This window comes from Somniosus microcephalus, unplaced genomic scaffold (genome assembly GCF_052327205.1).
Source record: "Somniosus microcephalus isolate GS21.2 unplaced genomic scaffold, FLI_Smic_1.0 unresolved_chr2, whole genome shotgun sequence".
NCBI classification, from domain to species: domain Eukaryota; kingdom Metazoa; phylum Chordata; class Chondrichthyes; order Squaliformes; family Somniosidae; genus Somniosus; species Somniosus microcephalus.
This window is the reverse complement of record NW_028225180.1, coordinates 30,215,922-30,238,041: the sequence shown is the minus strand read 5'-3', so window position 1 is coordinate 30,238,041 and position 22,120 is coordinate 30,215,922. Positions and strand designations below refer to the sequence as shown.

General features: G+C 48.0%; 1 protein-coding gene across 1 annotated transcript in view; it reads left to right on the top strand.

The window, feature by feature from the left end:
• The window catches only part of LOC147092406 (uncharacterized), a 32,142-nt gene extending 12,838 nt beyond the window's left edge, over window positions 1–19,304 (top strand). The window contains exon 2 of the mRNA XM_085975910.1: window positions 18,576–19,304. Within this exon, the coding sequence (XP_085832036.1) occupies window positions 18,593–19,159 (567 nt within the window). The 5' untranslated portion in view covers window positions 18,576–18,592 and the 3' untranslated portion in view covers window positions 19,160–19,304. The remainder of the gene's footprint in view (window positions 1–18,575) is intronic.
• Window positions 19,305–22,120: the final 2,816 nt, after the last annotated feature.

Genomic DNA, 22,120 nt, shown 5'->3' with positions numbered 1-22,120 from the left:
CTGGTCTCTTCCTCTGAGCCCACCCCCCCTCCTAGTTTAGTGTCGTCTGCAAATTTGGAAATGCTGCATCCGACTCCCTGATCCAGGTCATTAATGTAAATTGTGAACAGCTGGGGGCCCAGGACAGATCCCTGTGGTACCCCACTTGTTACTGCCTGCCATTCAGAAAATGAGCCGTTTATTCCAACTCTCTGTTTTCTATCTGACAGCCAGTTCCCTATCCACGCCAAAACTTTCCCCTTTATCCCATGAGCCTCAATTTTCCATGCTAATCTTTTATGTGGGACCTTATCGAAGGCCTTTTGGAAGTCCAGGTACACCACATCTACTGGCTCTCCCCCATCTATTCTACCAGTTACTCCCTCAAAAAATTCCAATAGATTAGTCAAGCACGATTTACCCTTTGTAAATCCATGTTGACTCTGTCCTATCCTGTCCCCATTTGCTAAGTGCTCCGCTATTTCATCCTTAATGATGGACTCCAGCATTTTGCCCACAACTGATGTAAGGCTTACAGGTCTGTAATTACCTGCTTTTTCCCTACCCCCCTTTTTGAATAGTGGGGTAACGTTAGCTACCCTCCAATCCATCGGCACTGTTCCCGAGTCTAATGAATTCTGAAAAATCATCCTTAGTGCATCCGCTATCTCTAGGGCCACCTCCTTCAGTACCCTAGGATGCATGTTATCAGGCCCTGGGGATTTGTCCACCTTCAATCCCTTTAGCTTCCTTAACACCATATCCTTAGAGATATTGATTTGCGTCAGTTCCTCCTTTGCCAATGTCCCTATTTTTTCCGATATCCCAGGGAGGTTTTTTGTGTCTTCCTTCGTAAAGACTGACCCAAAGTATGCATTTAGTTGATCTGCCATTTCCTTATTTCCCATTATATATTCCCCCGTATCTGACTGCAATGGACCAACTTTGGTTTTCACCAGTCTTTTCCTTTTGATATATTTATAAAAGCTTTTGGAGTTAGTTTTTATATTTTCCGCCAGCTTGTTTTCGTAAGCTATTTTGCCCCTCTTGATCATGCCCTTTGCCCTCCTTTGCTCTATCTTAAACTGTTCCCAATCTTCCGCTCTGGCGCTTTTTTTGGCTATTTTATACGCCCTATCTTTGGATTTTATGCTGTCTCTAATTTCCCCTGTTATCCACGGTTGAGTCACCTTTTTAGATTTCCTTTTATGCCAGATTGGTATAAACAATTTTTGCAATTTTGTCATTCTATCTTTAAATGTTTGCCATTGTTTATCTACCTCCAGTCCTCCCAGGAACGTTGTCCAATCAGACCTACTCAGTTCCCGTCTCATGGCATCATAATTCCCCTTGTTTAAATTCAGGACCTTAGTCTCTGAGTCAATTTCTTCGCTCTCCATTTCGAGTGAGAAATCGATCATGTTATGATCGCTCTGACCCAAGGGTCCCCGTACAACAAGATTACTGATTAGTCCCTTCTCATTGCACAGTACCCAGTCCAATATAGCCTGTTCCCGAGTTGGTTCCTCGACATATTGATCCAGATAACCATCCCTTAAACACTCAAGGAATTCCTCCTCCTCATTATTTTTACTGATTAGGCTAGTCCAATCTATATGTAAGTTAAAGTCACCTATGATGACAGCTGTGCTCTTATTGCACGCTTCTCTAATTTCCCTCGTGATGCCCTCCCTAACCTCTATTTTACTATTTGGAGGCCTATATACCACTCCTATTAATGTTTTTCGCCCCTCGCTATTTCTTAGCTCCACCCATATAGATTCTGTATTAACTGAGTTAATATCCTTCCTTTCAATTGCATTTATCCCCTCTTTTACTAGCAATGCTACCCCTCCTCCCTTTCTTTTTTGTCGATCCTTCCTAAATACTGAATACCCCTGTATGTTAAGCTCCCAGCCCTGCTCACCCTGCAACCATGTTTCCGTAATCCCAATTAGATCATAATTATTAACCTCTATTTCCACAGCTAATTCATCTACCTTGTTCCTGATGCTTCTCGCATTAAGGTATAAAACCCTCAGGCTTTTTTTATGCTCACATTTTTTATGAATTAGTTTGGCCCTTTGTTTTTTGTTCCTCACCCTTTTACCATTTATTTCTGTCTGCCTTTCACTTTCCTCTATTTCACTACATAGGTTTCTAGCCCCCTGCCATACTAGTTTAAATGCTCCCGAACTGCTTTATCAAAAATTACCCCGAGAACATCAGTTCCATCTCTGCACAGGTGTAGACCGTCCCTTTTGTATAGGTCACACCTACCACAAAACTGGTTCCAATGCCTCAAAAATTTAAAACCCTCCCTCTTACACCACTGCTCAAGCCACGTATTTAGCCTAACTATCCTGTTCTCTGTACTCTTACTAGCACGTGGCACTGGTAGTAATCCAGAGATTACTACCTTCGAGGTCCTACTTTTTAGCTTGGCTCCTAACTCCCTAAATTCTACTTGTAGGACCTCTTCCCTTTTTTTAGCTACGTCGTTGGTACCAACATGTATCACGACAACTGGCTGTTCCCCCTCCCCCTCCAGAATGTTCTGCACCCGCGCCGAGACATCCTTGACCCTTGCACCAGGGAGGCAACATACCATCCTGGAGTCTCGGTCGCGACCACAGAAACCCCTATCTATTCCCCTTACAATCGAATCCCCTATTACTATAGCCCTGCCACTCTTTTTCCCTCCCTTCTTTGCAACAGAGGATGGGCCCAGTGATATCAGGCTTGGTGTAACCCAGGGAGAACATGTCCAGTGTGCTCAGTCAGTGAGTAACCTGTGGAGGATGGAGCCAGTGAGATCAGTTGCATGTAATTGATAGGATGGGTCTAGTGAGATCGGACATTTTGCAAACCTGAAGGGTTGGGTCCAGGGAGATCAGGCTATGTGTAACTCGGGGAAGATGGGCCCAGTGAGATCTGACAGTGTGTAACCCGGGGAGGATGGGCCCAGTGAGATCAAATAGTGTGTAACCCGGGGATGTTGGTCCCAGTGAGATCAATCAGTGTGTAACTCGGGGAGGATGTGCCCACTGAGATCGGACAGTGTCTAACCCGTGGAGAATGGGCCCAGTGAGATGAGACAGTGTGTAAATGTGGCAGATGGACTCAGTGTGAACAGACAGTGTTTTAGCTGATTAGGAATGTGTAAAGTGAGATCAGACAGTGTTTAACCCGGGGAGGATGGGCCCAGCGATTCCAGACATCTGTAACCCAGGGAGGATGGGTCCGGTGAGATCAGACGGTGTGTAACCAGTTGAGGATGTGTCCAGTGAGATCAGGCAGTGTGTATCACGGTGAGGATGGGTCCAGTGAGATCAGACAATTTTTAACTTGGGAAGGATGTGCCCAGTGACTTCATCGTTCTGTAACCGACGGACGATGGGTCCAGTGATATAAGACAGTTTTTAACCCAGGTAGGATGGGCCCAGTGCGATCAGACAGAATGTTAAACTGTGAGGATGTGCCCAGTGAGATCAGACAGTGTGCAAATCGGGGAGAATGGGACAAGTGAGATCAGACGGTGTGTAAATCTGGGAGGATGGGCCCAGTGACATCAGACTGTATGTAACCCGCGGAGGATGGGCCCAGTGAGATCTCACAGTGTGTGTCCCGGGAAGGATGTGCCCAGTGACATCAGACAGTGTGTAACCCGATGTGGATGGGCCCAGTGAGATCAGACAGTGTGTAACAAATGGAGGATGGGCCCAGTGACATCAGACAGGATGTACCCAAGGAAGATGGGCCATGTGAGATCAGAAAGTGTATAACCCGGTGAAGAATGGGCCCAGTGAGTTCAGACAGAGTGTAATCAGGGGAGGTTTGGACACAGTGAGATCAGACAGTTTGTAGCTCGGGGATTATGGGCCCATGTGAAATCAGACAGTGTGTAACACGGGGAGGATGCCACAGTGAAATCAGAAAATGTATCCCGAGGATAATGGGCACAGTGAGAACAGACAGTGTGTAACCCGGGGAGGATGGGCCCAGTGAGATCAGACAGTGTGTAACCAGGGCTGGATGGTCCCATGTGTGTTCAGACAGTGTGTACCCGGGGACGATGGGCCCAGTGAGATCAGACAGTGTGTAACCCGGGGAAGATGGGCCCAGTGAAATCAGACATTGTGTAACCAGTGCTGGATGGGCCCATGTGTGTTCAGACAGTGTGTAACCCGGGGAGGATGGGCCCAGTGAGATCAGACAGTATGTAACCCGGGGAGGAATGGCCCAGTGAGAACAGACAGTCTGTAAACTGGGGAGGATGGGACCATTGAGGTCAGACTGTGTGTAACCTGAGGAGGATGGCTAAGCGAGATGAGTCATTTTATAATCCGTGGGGGATGGGTCCAGTGATTTCAGACAATATGTACCCTGGGGCGGATGGGCCCAGTGGGATCAGACAGGTTGTAACCCAGGGATGTTGGGCCCCGTGACATCAAACACTGTGCATCCTGGGGAGGATGGGTCCTGTGAAATCAGACAGTGTGTAAACCGGGGATGATGGCTCGAGTGAGAACAGCAAATGAGCAACCTGTGGAGGATGGTGCCAGTGATATCAGGCATGGTGTAACCCAAGGAGAGCCCAAGGATGTACTTGCCATGGAAGGAGTGCAGCGAAGATTCACCAGGCCGATACCTGGGATGGCACGAATGACGTATGAGGAGAGATTGGTTCGTTTGGGCTTGTACTCGCTGGAGTTTAGAAGAATGACAGGGGATCTCATCGAAACTTATAAAATTCCAACCGGTGTAGACAAACTAGACGCTGGAAGGATGTTCCCGATGGTCGGGGAGTCCAGAACCAGTGGTCACCGTCGAAGGAAAAGGAGTAAGCCATTTAGGACAGAGGTGAGGAGGAATTTATTCACCCAGAGAGTGGTGAACCTGTGGAATTCACTACCAAAGAAGGCAGTAGAGGCCAATTGATTAAATATATTCAAGAAGGAGTTGGATATATTTCTTAAGGCAAAAGGGACCAAGGCCTATGAAGAGAATGTAGGAACAGGGTACTGAATTTGGATGATCAGCCATGATCTCATTGAATGGCGGAGCAGGCTCGAGGGGCAGAATGGCCTACTCCTGCACCTCTCTTCTATATTTCTATGTTTCTAGAACGTGCCCAGTGAGCTCAGTCAGTTTGTATCCTGTGGAGTATAGGCCTCGTGAGGTCAGACAGTGTTTATCTCGTGGAGGATGGACCCAGTGAGATCAGACAGCGTGTCATTGGGAGGATGGGCACAGTGAGATCAGACAATGTGCAACTTGGGGAAGATGGGCCCAATGAGACCAGACAGTGTGTAATCCGGGGAGAATGGGCCAAGTGAGATCAGACAGTGTGGAACACGGGGAGGATGGGTCCATTTGAGATCAGTCAGTGAGTAACTGGTGGAGGAAGCATTCCGTGAGATCATACAGTGTGAAAACTGGGTAGAGTGTGGCCATTAAGCTCATGCAGTGTGTAACACGGTGAGGATGGGTCCAGTGTGGTCAGACATTGAGCAAGTCGGGGTCAATGGGCCCAGTGATATCAGGCATGGTGTAACTCAGGGAGCATGGGCCCAATGCCATCAGACACTGTGAAAGCCGGTGAGGATGGGCCCATGTGAGATCAGACAGTGTGTAACCCGGGGAGGATGTGTCCAGATGGTTCAGACAGTGTGTAACCCGGGAACGATTGACCAAGTGAGATCAGACTGTGTGTATCCCGGGGAGGAAGGGCCAAATGAGATCAGACAGTGTGTAACCCGGGGAGGATGGGCCAAGTGAGATCAGACAGTGTGTACCCCGGGGAGATGGGCCAAATGAGGTTAGACAGGGTGTATCCCGGTTAGGATGGGCCCATGTGAGATGATTCAGTGAGTAACGTGTGGAGGATGCGCACAGTGAGATCAGTCAATTTCGAAACCGGGGAGGATGGGCCCCTTGAGATCAGAAAGCGTGTAACATGGGGAGGCTGGACCCAGTGAGATCAGACACTGTGTAACCCGGGGAGGATGGATTCAGAGAGATCAGTCAATCTGAAAATCGGGGAGGATGTGCCCAGTGATAGCACGCATGGTCTGATCAAGGAAGGATGGGCCCAGTGACACCAGACAGAGTGTAACCCGGAAAGGATGGGCCCAGTGAGATCAAACAGAGTGTAACCTGGGGAGGATGGGCCCAGTGAGATCAGACAGTGTGTAACCCGGGGAGGATGGGCCCAGTGAGATCAAACAGAGTGTAACCTGGGGAGGATGAACCCAGTGAGTTCAGACAGTGTGTAACCCAGGGAGGATGGGCCCAGTGTGATCAGACAATGTGTAACCTGGGGAGGATGGGCCCAGTGAGTTCAGACAGTGTGTAACCCGGGGAGGATGGGCCATGTGAGATCTGTCAGTGTGCAACTCGAGAAGGATGCGCTCAGTGAGATCAGACAGTGTGTAACCCGGGGAGGATGGACCCAGTGATGTCAGGCATTGTGTAATCAAATTTGGATGGGTCCAGTGACATCAGACAATATGTAACCCGGGGAGAATCGGCCCAGTGACATCAGACAGAGTGTAACCCAGGGAGGTTCAGCCCAGTGGCATCAAACACTGTTTAAACCAGGGAGGATGGGTCCAGTGAGATCAGACAGTGTTTAACTCGGGGAGGATGGGCCAAGCGAGATGAGACAGTGTGTAGCCCGGGGAGAATGGGTCTAGTGATTTTTGACAATATGATCAGGCAGACTGTAAACCGGGGATGATGGACCCAATGAGGACAGACATTGTGTAAACCCGGGTTGGATCAGCCCAGTGAAATCAGACAGTGTGTAAACCGGGGAGGATGGCTCCAGCGAGATCAAAAAATGATCAACCTGGGGAGGATGGGGCCAGTGATATCAGGCATGGTGCAACCGAGGGAGAACGTGCTCAGTGAGCTCAGTCTGAAGGTAGTCTGTGGAGGATGGGCCTAGTGAGTTCAGACAGTGCGTAACCCGGGGAGGATGGGTCCAGTGAGATCAGACAGTGTGTAACTCTGCTAAGGTGGGCCCAGTGTAATCAGATCGTGTGTAACTGGTGGAGAATGGGCCCAGTGAGATCAAACAGTGTGTAACACTGGGGAGGATGGGGACAGAGGGATAGACAGATTCTAACCCAGGGCGGTTGGGTCCTGTGAGATCAGACAATTTGTAACCCGGGGAGAATGGGCCCAGTGAGATCAAACAGAGATAACAGGTGGTGAAAGGGCCCAGTGAGATCAGTCAAAGTGCACCCCGGGGAGGTTGGGCCCACTGAGACAAGACATTGTGTTACCCGGGGATGATGGGCCCAGTGAGATCAGACAGTGTGTAAGCCGTGGAGGATGGACCAAGCGAGATGAGACAGTGTGTATCCCAGCGGAGGATGGGCCCAGTGGGATCAGACAGTTTATAACCCGGTTGAATCGGGCCAGTGAGATATGTCAGTGTGTAACTCGTTGATGAGGGCCCAGTGATATATGACAGATTTGAACCCGGGGAGGATGGGCCCAGTGAGATCAGACTGTGTGTATATCTTGGGTAGGATGGGTCCAGTAAGATCAGACAGGATGTATCGCGGGAAGGATTGTCCCTGAGAGATCAGATAGTTTGTAGCAGCTGGAGGATAGGCCCATGTGAGATCACTCAATGAGTAACACGGGGAGGAAGGACCCATTGTGATCAGACAATATAACCCGGGAGGATGAACCCAGTTAGATCAGAAAAAGAGCAATCTGGGGAGGATGTGCCCAGTGATATCAGGCTTGGTGTAACCCAGGGGGAACATGTCCAGTGCGCTCAGTCAGTGAGTAACCTGTGGAGGATGGAGCCAGTGAGATCAGTCTGCATGCAATTGATAGGATGGGCCCAGTGAGATCGGACATTTTGCAAACCTGGGGCGTTGGGTCCAGTGAGATCAGGCTATGTTTAACTTGGGGAAGATGGGCCCAGTGAGATCAGACAGTCTGTAACCCGGAAATGATGCGCCCAGTGAGTTCAGACTGTGTATAATCTGGGCAGGATGGGCCAAGTGAGGTCAGACAGTGTTAAACCCGAGGAGGATTTTCACAATGAGATCAGACAATGTGTAACCCGGGGAGAATGGGCCCAGTGAGATCAGACAGTGTGTAGCCCGGGGAGGATGGGCCCAGTGATATCAGACAGTGTGTAACCCGGGGAGGATCGGCCCAGTGAGATCAAATAGTGTGTAACCCGGGGATGATGGGCCCAGTGAGATCAGTCAGTGTGTAACTCCGGGAGGATGTGCCCACTGAGATAGGACAGTGTCTAACCCATGGAGGATGGGCCCAGTGAGATGAGACAGTGTGTAAATGTGGCAGATTGACTCAATATGAACAGACAGTGTTTTAGCTGATTAGGAATGTGTAAAGTGAGATCAGACAGTGTTTAATCCGGGGAGGATGGGCCCAGCGAGTCCAGACATCTGTAACCCGGAGACGATGGGGCCAGTGAGATCAGACGGTGTGTAACCCATGGAGGATGGGTCCAGTGAGATCAGGCAGTGTGTATCACGGTGAGGATGGGCCCAGTGAGATCAGACAATTTTTAACTTGGGAATGATGTGCCCAGTGACTTCATCATTCTGTAACCGAAGGACGATGGGTCCAGTGATATAACACAGTTATTAACTCGGGTAGGATGGGCCCAGTGAGATCAGACAGGATGTTAAAATGTGAGGATGTGCCCAGTGAGATCAGACAGTGTGCAAATCGGGGAGAATGGGACCAGTGAGATCAGACAGTGTGTAAACCTGGGAGGATGGGCCCAGTGAGATCAGACAGTATGTAACCCGGGGAGGATGGGCCCAGTGTGATCAGACACTGTGTTACCCGGTGTGGATGGGCCCAATGAGATCAGACAGTGTGTACCAAATGGAGAATGGGCCCAGTGACATCAGACAGGATGTACCCAGGGTGGATGGGCCATGTGAGATCAGAACGTGTATAACCCGGAGAAGAATGGGCCCAGTGAGTTCAGACAGAGTGTAATCCGGGGAGGTTTGTACACAGTGAGATCAGACAGTTTGTAGCTCGGGGATTATGGGCCCATGTGAAATCAGACAATGTGTAACACGGGGAGAATGCCACAGTGAAATCAGATAATGTAACCCCAGGATGATGGGCACAGTGAGAACAGACTGTGTGTAACCCGGGAGGATGGGCCCACTGAGATCAGACAGTGTGTAACCAGGGCTGGTTGGGCCCATGTGTGCTCAGACAGTGTGTACCCGGGGAGGATGGGCCAAGTGAGATCAGACAGTGCGTAACCCGGGGAGGTTGGGCCCAGTGAGATCAGACAGTGTGTAACCCGGGGACGATGGGCCCAGTGAGATCAGACTATTTTTTAACCCGGGGAGGATGGGACAAGTGAGATCAGACAGTGTGTAACCTGTGGAGGATGGGCCCAGTGAGATCAGACAGTGTGTAACCCGGGGTGGATGGGCCCAGTGATATCAGAGAGTGTGTAACCAGTTGAGGATGGGCCCAGTGAGATCAGACAGTGTGTAGCTCAGGGAGGATGGGCCCAGTGAGATCAGACAGTGTGTAACTCGGGGAGGATGGGCCCAGTGAGATCAGACAGTGTGTAACTCGGGGAGGATGGGCCCAGTGAGTTTAGGCAGTGTGTAACCCAAGGAGGATGGTCCCAGTGTGATTAGACATTGTGCACCCCGGGAAGGATTTGCCCAGTGATATCATTATTCAGTAAGCGAGGAACGATAGGCCCAGCGACCAGAGACAGTTTTTAACCAGGGGAGCCTGGGCTCAGTGAGATCAGATAGTGTGTATCCCGGGAAAGATGTCCCTGTGAGATCAGACAGTGTATAACCTGGTGAGGATGGGCCCAGTGAGATCAGAAAGTGTGTAACCCAGGGAGGATTCCTTTGAGATCAGATAGTTTGTAACCCAGGGAGGAACGGCCCAGTGCGATCAGACAGGGTGTAACCCGGGGAGGATGGTCCCATTGAGAGCAAACACTGTATAACCCGGGGAGGATGGGCCCAGTGAGATCAGACAGTGTTTAACCCAGGGAGGATGGGCCCAGTGAAAAAAGACAGAGTGCAACCCGGGGAGGATGGGCCCAGTGAGATCAGACACTGTGTAACCCGTGGTGGATGGGCCCAGTGAGATCAGACAGTGTGTAACCCAGGGAGGATGGGCTCATTGAGATCTGACAGTGTGTAACTCGGGGAGAATGAGTCCAGTGACATCAGACAGTGTGTAACACTTGGAGGATGGTCCCAGTGAGATCCGACAGTGTGTAACCCTGGGAGTGTGGGCCCAGTGAGATCAGAAAGTGTGTAGCTTGGAGAGAATGGTTCCAGTGAGTTCATACTATGTGTAACCCGTGGAGAATGTTCCCAGTTGATTCAAACAGTGTGTAACACAGGAAGAATGGGCCCAGTGAGATCAGGCAGTGTGTATCCCGGGGAGCATGGGCCAAGTGAAATCAGGAAATGTGTAACCCGGGCAGGATGGGCCCTGTGAAATCAGGCAGTGTGGAACCCAGGGAGGAGTGTCCAAGTGATATCATCGGTCTGTAAAACAGGGAGGATGGGCCCAGTGACATCAGACAGTGTTTAGCCCGGGAGAATGTGCCCAGTGAGATCAGAGAGTGTGTAATCCGGGGAGGATGTGTCCAGCGAGATCAAACAGTGTATAACACGGTGATTATGGGCCCAGTGAGATCAGAGCGTGTGTAACATAAAAACATATGAACATCAGACATAGGAGCAGGAGTAGACATTTCGGCCCTTCGAGCCTGCTCACCCATTAAATGAGCTCATGGCTGGCCTTCAGCCTCATTTCCATTCACTGGCCCTTTTGTTATATCTCTTGGTGCGCTTACTAGTCTGAAATATATCGACTTCTGTTTGGAATATACCCAATGACTAAGCCTCCACAGTCGTCTCGGGTAGAGAATTCCAAAGATTCACCACCCTCTGTGTGAAGAAATGTCTTTTCATCTCAGTCCTGAATGGCCTACCATTTATCTTCCGACTGTGGCCCCTGGTTCTAGAGTCCACAGCCAAGGGAAACATTCTCCAGCATGCACCCTATCAAGGCTTATAATAATGGTGTATGCTTCAATGAGATCCCCTCTCATTCTTCTGAATTCAATAGAATACAGTCCTAGTTTACTGAATCTCTTCGCATACGGCATCCCGCCATTCCCGGAATCAACCTCATGAACCGCTGATGCACTCTCTCTATGGCAAGTATATCCTTCCATAGGAAAGGAAACCAAAATTGTACACAGTACTCCAGGTTTGGTCTCACCGAGGCCCTCTATATTTGGAGTAAGACTTCTTTACTCCTGTACTCAAATCCTCTGGTAATGGAGGGCAGCAGACCATTTGCCTTCCTAATGGCTTGCTGCACCCGCACATTCACTTTCAGTGAGTAATGTACAAGGACACCCAAGCTCCTTTGAGCATCTGCATTCCCCAATCTTTCAGCCTTTAGGTAATACTCTGCCGTTCTGTTTTTCCAACCAAAGTGGATAACTTCACATTTATCCACATTATATTGAATCTGCCATAGTCTCGCCCACTCACTGAGCCTGTCGAGATCACCTTGAAACCGCTTCACATTCCCTTCGCAATTGACACTAGCCACCTAGCTTTGTACCATCAGCAAATTTGGAAATTTTACATTTAGTCATCTCATCCAAATCATTGAGATGGATTGTTACTAGCAGGTGCCCAAGATCCGATCCTTGCGGTACCCCATAATTCATAGCCTGCCATCCTGAAACCCGTTTATCCCTACACTTTGTTTTCTGTCTGTTAACTAATTCTCAATCCATGCTGGTATTTTACCATCAATTCCATGTACCCTAATTTTGTTCACCATCTCTTGTGTGGGACCTTATCGAAGGACTTCTGAAAATACAGATACACCACATCTGCTGGATCCCCTTTGTCTACTCCAGTAGTTACATCCTCAAAGAAATCCAATAAGTTTGTCAAACAGGAATTCCCTTTCATAAATCTATGTTGACTCTGCCCAATCTTACTAACTATTCTAAAGGCTCAATTATTGCATCCTTTATAATAGATTCCAGCATTTTCCGAACTACTGATGTGAGGCTAACAGATCTGTAGTTCCCCGTTTTCTCGCTCCCTCCTTTCTTAAATAGAGGGTTTACATTTGCTATCCTGGAATCTGCAGGAACCGTTCCAGAATCTATAGAATTTTGTAGGATGACAACCAATGCGTCCACTATTCCAATGGCTACATCTTTCAAAACCCTAGGATGTAGGTCATCAGGTCCTTGGGATTTATCCAGTTTTCGTCCCATTAATTTTGCTAGACCTGTTTTTTTACTTATAATAATTTCTTTAAGCTCCTCATTCTCGTCACACCCTTGGTTTTATCGTATTTCTGGGTGGTATTTAATGTCTTCCTCCATGAAGACAGAAACAAAGTATGCATTTAATTTCTCAGCCACTTCCTCATTTCCCATTTTAAATTCTCTGATCTCTGACTGTAAAGCACCTAAATTTACCGTCGCTAGTGTTTTACTTTTCACATACCTATAGAAGCTTTTACAGTCCGTTTTTATATTTTTCGCTAGTTTATGCTCATATTTCATTTTCCCTTTCTTTATCAATTTCTTTGTCCCCCTTTGCTGATTTGTAAAAATACCCCAATCCTCAGGCTGACCGCTTTTTCTGGCAACTTTATAAGCTTCGCCTTTTGACTTAATACCAGCTATAATTTCTTTTGTTAGCCATGGTTGGATCACTTTTCCTTTTGGGTTTTTATGCCCTAGAGGAATATATATTTGTGGCAAATTATACATTATTTCCTCGACTGTTAGCCATTGTGTGTCCACCTTCCTACATTTTAGTGTAGTGTCCCAATCTACCATGGCCAACTTGTCACTCATACACTTGTAGTTTCCTCTGTTTTGATTGAAGACCTTAGTTTCAAATTGGTATATATCACTCTCCAGCGTAATGTAAATTTCAATCATATTATGGTCACATATCCCTAAATGCCCCTTTACCACAAGATTATTGATTAGCACTTTTTCAGTACACAGTACCAGATCCAGAATAGCCTGTTCCCTGGTTGGTTCCTCCACGTACTGATCCAGGAAACCACCTCACATGCATTCCAAGAATTCGTCCTCCACATGATTAGTGGAAATTTGATTTGCCCAGTCAATATGTAGATCAAAGTCCCCCATGATTATCGTATTACCCTTGTTGCATGCACTTCTAATCTATTGATTGATACTCTGTCCTTCATTACCATTACTGTTTGGTGGCCTATACACAACTCCCACCAATGCTTTCCACCCTTTGCTCTTTCTTAGCTCCACCCAAACTGATTCCAGTTCTAAATCACGGTCTGCCAAGCCAAGATCTTTTATCTCTGTTGTAACAATCTCATCTCTTATTAACAGTGCTACACCACGTCCTTTTCTCTTTTGTCTGTCCTTCCTACATGTTGAGTACCCTGGAACAGTCAGTTCCCGGATTTGGTTACCATGCAACCATATCTCTGTAATGGCAATTACATCATACCCATTTACTTCTATTACTGCATTTAATTCATCCAATGTGTTGCTGTGCCGGGGAGGATGGGCCCAGTGAGATCAGACAGTGTGTAACCCAGGGAGGATGGGCCCAGTCAGATCAGACAGTGTGTAATCCGGGGAGGATGGTACCAGTGAGAACAGACAGTGTGTAACCCAAGGAGGATGGGCCCAGTGAGATCAGACAGTGTGTAATCCGGGAGAATGGGCCCAATGATATCAGACAGTGTGTAACCCGGGGAGACTGGGCCCAGTGAGATAACACAGCGTGTGACCCAGGGAGGATGGGCCCAGTGAGATCAGCAAGTTTGTAACCCGGTGAGGATGAGCCCAATGAATTCAAACAGCGCCGTTTTGTCTAATGCACAGAGAGAAACTGTTACATTTCTGCCTCGAATTCTGGGTATTTGGAGGCAGCCCGGGCGTTCCTGCCGGGTACCTGAGAAACAGGAAGAATCGAACAGAAATACTCGACCCTGAAGCATTAACGTGGATGATCCGGCAGTGATTGGTCCCACTGTTTTCTCTGCAACGAGGGAGATAGTTTCAGATACCGCCCTGGATCTCCTGTTGCAAACTGCAGAGAAACGCAGAGTCTCATAAACCGCTGTATTCAACAGGGCAGAAACTGGGCGTTGTTTAAAATAAACTGGAATTGTATTTCAGCGTGGCTGGAGCAGGGAATAACTGGCAGTTTATACAGGAATTCTCTGAGGATATCTGAGTCGAAAGTTCAAGCAGTATGATTTCGGTTTTTGGAATTGGCGACGCTGCTGTGGAGGAGAACGAGCAAAGCACAGATCTTTCACTCCGGTGAATGATGGAAACGGCAGCGAGCAAATTAATGCCAGAGCTATGGTTTACTTCACGGTCAATATTACATTGTTTTCAGGCCTGCCACAATTAGATAATTACAGGAAACGTGCACATTATGTTCTAGTTCACACGGTCAATCTTGTTCTCGTTTTCTGTCCTGCCATAATTAGATCTCCTGGTAAATGATGGAGTGGTTGAGGAAGCTGCACAGCTGGAAGTAAACAGGGATTGTAGATGGAGGAATGACAGCACGTGAACCAGCACATGATTGTGAGAGCACAATTCAGAGAGAAAACTTCCGATTCAAAGAGCATCCATAGATCGACTGGAGAGAAAGGGAACAGACAGTCCTGTTGACTTAGATATACACTGGCCCTGGAGATGGACCGGGAAGAATGGTCAGAGAGATTCCCAGTGACTCAGGTAGACACTGGTCCTGGAGATTGATCGGGGAGAATGTTCAGAGAGAGAATCCTGTTGACTCAGATACACACTGGTCCTGGAGATGGACTTTGGAGAATAGTCAGAGAGAGTCCCATTGACTCAGATAAACACTGGTCCTGGAGATGGACTGGGGAGAATTGTCAGAGAGAGTCCATTTGACTCAGATACACACTGGTCCTGGAGATGGACTTTGGAGAATAGTCAGAGAGAGTCCCATTGACTCAGATAAACACTGGTCCTGGAGATGGACTGGGGAGAATTGTCAGAGAGAGTCCATTTGACTCAGATACACACTGGTCCTGGAGATGGAATTTGGAGAATGGTCAGAGAGAGTCCCATTGACTCAGATACACACTGGTCCTGGAGATGGACTTTGGAGAATGGTCAGAGAGAGTCCCATTGACTCAGATAAACAGTGGTACTGGAGATGGACTGTGGAGAATGGTCAGAGAGAGTCCCATTGACATAGATACATACTGGTCCTGGAGATGGACTGGGGAGAAAGGTCAGAGAGAGTCCCATTGACTCAGATACATACTGGTCCTGGAGATGGACTGGGGAGAAAGGTCAGAGAGAGTCCCATTGACTCAGATACACACTGGTCCTGGAGATGGATTGGGGAGAAAGGTCAGAGAGAATCTAATTATCTCAGATATACCCTATTACTTTAAATGCTACACAACGGTTGCAAAGTGAGGCATTAAATGGTGATAATGGGACTGGGAAAGTCTAACAACTGAGCACAATTATCCAGCATGAGGCCGTGCAATGGGATATGAAGAGTGATCAATTTCTGTCTCTAAACACAAAGTTACAGGTGAATCTTGTGTGTGGTTTCTAGTAAAGGGATTTGATCTAATTAGTGACTCCGGTCTGAGGTAGAGCCCAGCAGACGGACATGTGCCTGTTTATTAGGTGGGGCTGAACTCACACCGACACCCTTAGATCGCTATAATAAATTAGCTCTTCTTTGACATCACTCACTCCCTCCAAATTAAAGGCGTTGCTATGCATTTTCGTCAGATAGGTGGAACATTCTTTCTTCCAGTTCTACTCGTGTCCCCTCCCCGACATTTGTCCAGTACAATGATGATTGTATCGAAGCCGTTTCCTGCTGTTACCCTAGACTGGAAAATTACATTCACTTTGCTTCCAATTTCCATCATTCCCTCATCATCACGTTATCCATCTCCGACTCCTTCCTTCCGTTCCTCGACTTCTCTGCATCCATTTCTGGGGATAGGCTTTCGAGAAACATTCATAAAATTCCCCTGACTCCCACAGCTAGTTGGATTACACTTCCTCTCACCCCACTTCCTGTAAAGACTCTATTCAATTCTCCTAGTTTCTTCATCTCTGTGACATTTGTTCTGATCATGCCTCCTTCCAAACTAATGCTTTCTATATGCCTTCCTTTTTCCTAAACCAAGGATTCCTCTCCAGTGAGGTTGACATGGCCCTCCACCATTCCATTTCCCAAAATTCTGCTCTTAACCCTACCCCTCCCTCGTAGAATCACAAAAGGGTTGCCCTTATCACCCCACCAGCCTCCACATTAAACGCATCATCCTCCGCCATTTCCGCCACCTCTGGTGTAATAACACAACTAAACATATTTTCCCCTCCTCTTTCAGCCTTCTTAAGGTATCACTCCCTGCGCGACAGCCTGGTCCACCTCTCAATCACCCCCAATCTCTGCTCCACTTGCCACGACACCTTATGGTGCAAAGGCAGGAGGTGCAACACCTGCCCTTTTAACTCCTCCCTTCCACTGTACAGGGACCCAAACATTCCTTCCAGGTGAAACAGCGATTTACTTGTTGTAGTTGCAATTTAGTGCACTGTATTCGCTGCTGACGATGCGGTCTCCACTATATTGGGGCCATCAAACTCAGATTGTCTGATTGTTTTGCGGAACACCACTGCTCATTCTGCAAGCACGACCCCAATCTTCCGGTCGCCTGTCACTTTAATTCTCCGCTCCACTCCCAATCTAACCTCCCTGTCCTGGGCCTCTTACACTCTTCCAATTTAGATCAATGTAAGCTCGAGGAACAGCACATCATCCTTCGATTCTGCACTTTACAGGCTTCCAGACTCAATATCGAGTTCAACAATTTCAGGCCATAACCTCTGCACCTATTTTTTCAGATGGCAGATGTTGACAATTCTGGCATTCCCATTTGCATTTCTTCTAGACATATATTTTGTTTCTTCACTTGTCCCATTAACATCTCCTTTTCCTTTGCACAATCATCCCTATTGTCATTTTATCACTCCAGCTTTCCACCCTATCACAGACTTTCTGTTTCGTTCTTTCCCCCCTCCCCGTTTGCCTGCCCCGAACTTACTTAAAATTGGTTACCTGTACAACTTTTGCCAGTTCTGACAAAAGGTCACTCTGACGCATCCGCATGTCCCGCAGTCACCATGACCCACCTGCAGGGCCCGCACTCACCCTGACCCGGCCGCACATTCCGCACTCGCCCTGACACTCCCGCACGTCGCGCACTCACCTGACCCATGCGCACTTCCCGCAATCAAACTCCAGTATGATTTGGACAGGTTGGGTAATTGGGCAGAAGCATGGCAGATGCAATATAACGTGGATAAATGCGAGGTTATCCACTTTGGTGGCAAAAACAAGAAGGCAGATTATTATGTGAATGGCAATAGATTGGGAGAAGGGGAAGTGTAACGAGACCTGGGTGTCCTTGTGCACCAGTCACTGAAGGTAAGCATGCAGGTGCAGCAGGCGGGTAAGAAGGCAAATGGTATGTTGGCCTTCGTAGAGAGAGGGTTTGAGTACAGGAACAAGGATGTCTTGCTGCAGTTGTACAGGGCCTTGGTGAGACTACATCTTGAGTATTGTGTGCAGTTTTGCTTGCCTTATCTGAGGAAGGATGTTCTTGCCATGGAAGGAGTTCAGCGATGATTCACCAGGCTGAAAACTGGGAGGGCAGGAACGACGTATGAGGAGAGATTGGGTCAATTTGTCTTGTACTCGCTGGAGTTTAGAAGAATGAGAGGGTATCTCATTGATACTTATAAAATTCTAACAGGACTAAACAGACTAGATGCAGGAAGGATGTTCCCGATGGTCGGGGAGTCCAGAACCAGGGGTCACCATCTAAGGATAAGGGGCAAGCCATTTAGGACAGAGATGTGGAGGAACTTCTTCACACAGAGAGTGGTGAAACTCTGAAATTCTCTACCACAGAAGGCAGTAGAGGCCAATTCATTAAATATATTCAAGAAGGAGTTGGATATATTTCTTAACGCTAAAGGGATCAAGGGATATGGGGAGAAAGCAGGGACAGGGTACTGCATTTGGATGAGCAGCCATGATCGCATTGAATGGCGGAGCAGGCTCGAGGCGCCGAATGGCCCACTCCTGCTCCTATCTTCTATGTTTCAACTTGGTCTCGCCGCACGTCCCACACTCAGCTGAACCACGTGCACATTCAGCACTCAAACCCTGATCCACTGTTTTTTCTGCACTCACCCTGACACACCCACACGTCCCGCACTCACCCTGACCCTTCCGCACTCATCCTGACCCACCCGCACCCTCCCTGGTCCACCCGCACATCCTGCACTCACCACCTGATAAACAAACAGCGGAAATATTTTTCACGACTTTAGAATTTACAAATTCGATGGCCTTGTCTCTCGATTTAGTATCAGCGGTGCAATGAATATATTTTGAATAAACATATGTCTGTTCTATTCTAATATGCCCTGCTATAACCTGAAATTAATTTTTTTACAGGTAACAAGTTGCCTGAGATGGGGCATTCATCAAGTAAACCAAGCAGTGCTAGAAAACAATCCCAGATTCAAGGCCCTCCTCTTGGGGAAGGTGATCAGGTCTCAGGAACTGGTGCAAGTGAACCGAGTCAGATTCAAGTCCCTGCTCCTGGGGAAGATGATCAGGCTGCAGGAATAGGTACAAGTGAACAAAGTCAGGTTCAAGGCACTGCTCCTGGGAAAGGTGATCAGGTCGCAAGAACTGGTACAAGTGAACAGAGTCAGATTCAATACCCTTCTCCTGGGGAAGGTGATCAGACTGCAGGAACCGGTACAAGTGAACAGAGTCAGATTCAAGGTCCTGCTCCTGGGGAAGGTGATCACGCCTCAGGAACCGCTACATGTGAACAGGGCCAGGAAAAATGTCCTGCTCCTGGGGAAAGTGATCAGGCCCCAGGAACCAGTACAAGTGAACAGAGTCAGATTCAATGCCCTGCTAGTGGGGAAGGAGATCAGGCCACAGGAACTGGTACAAGTGAAAATATTCATTCCCCCGGAGATTTATTAAGTACGAATGCTACAAGATTTGAACAAAAAACAGGTTAGTAGAATGAAACTCACTTCAAATAAAACATCTCTGATCATTTCAACCACTACAACTAAACTCAATCCATTCATTTATTGACCTGATAAAAATATATAATATAGTTACAAATATGAAACTTTTGTCAACGGCTATATTTGTGGCATATTCTGGTTCCTGTTCTCTGCCCCTATACTTTATTGATTCGGGGATTTTTTTAGACAAAAATGCCCAGGGGCTAGAAATTGCTTTTAGTGCGCAGGATGGTCACCGCCCTTTTAATGCGCACAGAATCATGCGGCCTCATAGAAGGCCTTAAATGTGCCCGTTCCTTGAGTTTAAGTAAAGTAAGTGTGTTGTCAGCGCCACTTGTGCTGTGGATTGGCCACACGCAGATTAAGTGTCATAAACTTCACCATTTCTGAAGCCAGATATAGAGAAACTGCGCCTCTAAAAGTGGGGGAGCTCTCTGTCTGTACGCAACTGAAAGTGAAGATTGTGAACAATGGACGGCACAGCAGACGCAGCAAGGGCCGCCCAATTTTCAGACACTGAATTTGAGGGTTTGCAGGTGGGTTCCAGGAATAGGGACTTCTTCTATCCACCCGGCGCCAGGAAGATATCCAGGCAAGCTGTGATTTAGGAGAGTTAGCAGAAATATAGCCCTAGAACAGATGCATTGCGGGAAGAAGTACTACCACCTCACATGGAAACCCAAGGTAAGACTACTAACTAAGTTATATCATTACTCTCACGTTAGCCTTGCAATAACTGTTGCCCCGGCACTATCAACTCTTCCCTCTCCAATTACCAGAACTCTCCTCGATTCACTGCAAATTCCTATCTGTGTATTCGGCAGCCCAGTCGCAGCAGCAATATCTTCTGGATATGGGGAATACATTTTGATAGTTTCTGCTAAATGACATAATGACACAACAGGTTGAATAGAAACATATAACTCAAAAGGTTTCCCGTTGCCATGGCTTAATAAATGATTTTAATATTGACAATGCCTGTTTCACTTCCTTTTATAATATAGAATATTGTTCATTTGTTCAGTCCTCCCAGCACTGGGGGGGGGGCGTAAAGTGACCATTCACTCATGTCCGCCTGCCATTCTCGCCAGTTTCAACAAACACAGTGAGAACACATTCCAATTCATCTGCCAAATCATTAGCAAAACCATGGAGATTCGCCAGTAACGAATTATAGTTCTTATTTATAATGCGCACTTTCTGTAAGCGTCACAATTATTGCTGCCCTCGTCCCTTGTCACATTCACTTCCTACTTTCAGTGGGGTGTCGGTGTGAGGCTGGGTCAGTGGGGTGATGGTGTAAGGCCGAGTCAGTGGTGTCTCGGTCAAGGGCTGGGTCAGTGGGGTGTCGGTGTAGGGCTGTGTCAGTGGGGTGTCGGTGTGGGACTGGGTCAGTAGGGTGGCAGTGTAGGGCTGATTCAGTATGTTGTCGGTAATGGGCTGACTTAGTGGCCTCTCGGTGTAGGGCTGGGTCAGTATGGTGTCGGTGAGGGGCTGAGTCAGTAGCGTGTCGGTGTAGGGCAGGATCAGTGGGGTGTCTGTGTGGGGCTGGATCAGTGGGGTGTCTGTGTAGGGCTGGGTCAGTAGGGTGTCAGTTTAGGGTGGGTCAGTAGGCTGTCAGTGTAGGCTGGGTCAGTATGGTGTCGGTTTAGCGCTGGATCACTGTGTTGTCGGTGTGGGGCTGGGCCAGTAGGGTGTCAGTTTAGGGTGGGTCAGTAGGGTGTCAGTGTAGGGCTGTATCAGTGGGGTGTCGGTGTAGGGCTCCGACAGTGGGCTGTCGTTGTAGGGCTGGGTCAGTAGTGTGTCGGTGCAGGGCTTGGTCAGTAGTGATCGGTATATGGCTGGATCAATGGGGTGTCGATGTAGGGCTGAATCAGTGGGGTGTCGATGTAGAGCTGGGTCAATGTGGCTTCGGTGTAGGGCTGGGTCAGTAGGGTTTTGAAGTGGGGCTGTGTCAGTAGGGTGTCAGTGTAGGGCTGTATCAGTGGGGTTTTGGTGTAGGGCTGGAGCAGCGGGGTGTCGATGTAGGGCTGGGTCACTAGTGTGTCGGTATAGGGCTGGGTCAGTAGTGTGTCACTGTAGGGCTGGGTCAGTATTGTGTCTGTGTAGGACTGGATCAGTGGCGTATCCATGTAGACCTGAGTAAGTACGGTGTTGCTATAGGGCTGGGTCAGTAGAGTGTCAGTGTAGCGCTGTATCAGTGGGTTGTTGATGTAGGGCTGGGTCTGTGTGGTGTTGGTGTAGGGCTGTGTCAGTAGGGTTTCAGTGTAGAACTGGATCAGTGGGGAGTTGGTGTAGGGCTCGGTCCCTGTGGTTTTGAAGTAGGGCTGGGTCTGTGTGGTGTTCGTGTAGGGCTGGGTCAGTTGGCTGTCGGTGTAGGGCTGGGTCAGTGGGGTTTCGGTGTGGGACTGGGTCCGTAGTGTGTTGTTGCAGGGCTGGAGTGGGAGGAGACTTGCACAAGTTGAGTCAATTGGCCAAATTGTGTGCTGTACATTCTATGTAATTCTATGTAAAGTGGGAAGCGACAATATCACATTTTCTGAAGCAGTTATCTGAAACGGAACTATTGGAAGCTTTGTTCTTATTTTGAAGCCTGCAACACGCACACTCCTCCAGTGGAACTGGGAGATTCCAGTCACCAGCTAGAGGATGTGGAAAGTTATGTTAACTAGAAATGAGTATAACCATTTCTAAAATATTTATCTGCAAATGGGAATGATGTATTTCAGAGGAGAGAGTTTGATCAAAGAGACTCGCCCAGTTTGACACGTTGGTGAAGAGTTAGACATGTTTATATCCATCTCCCCGTCTTCGCTCGGTGTCCCAAATTTCTTCCCAAATGTCTGCCGATCTTTCTCATAACTACAGGTTTGAATCTCTCCAATCGTGTTTCAGCTCCTGCCACAACACTGAATTGGCAATATACAAAGTCACAAATGAAACCTTCTA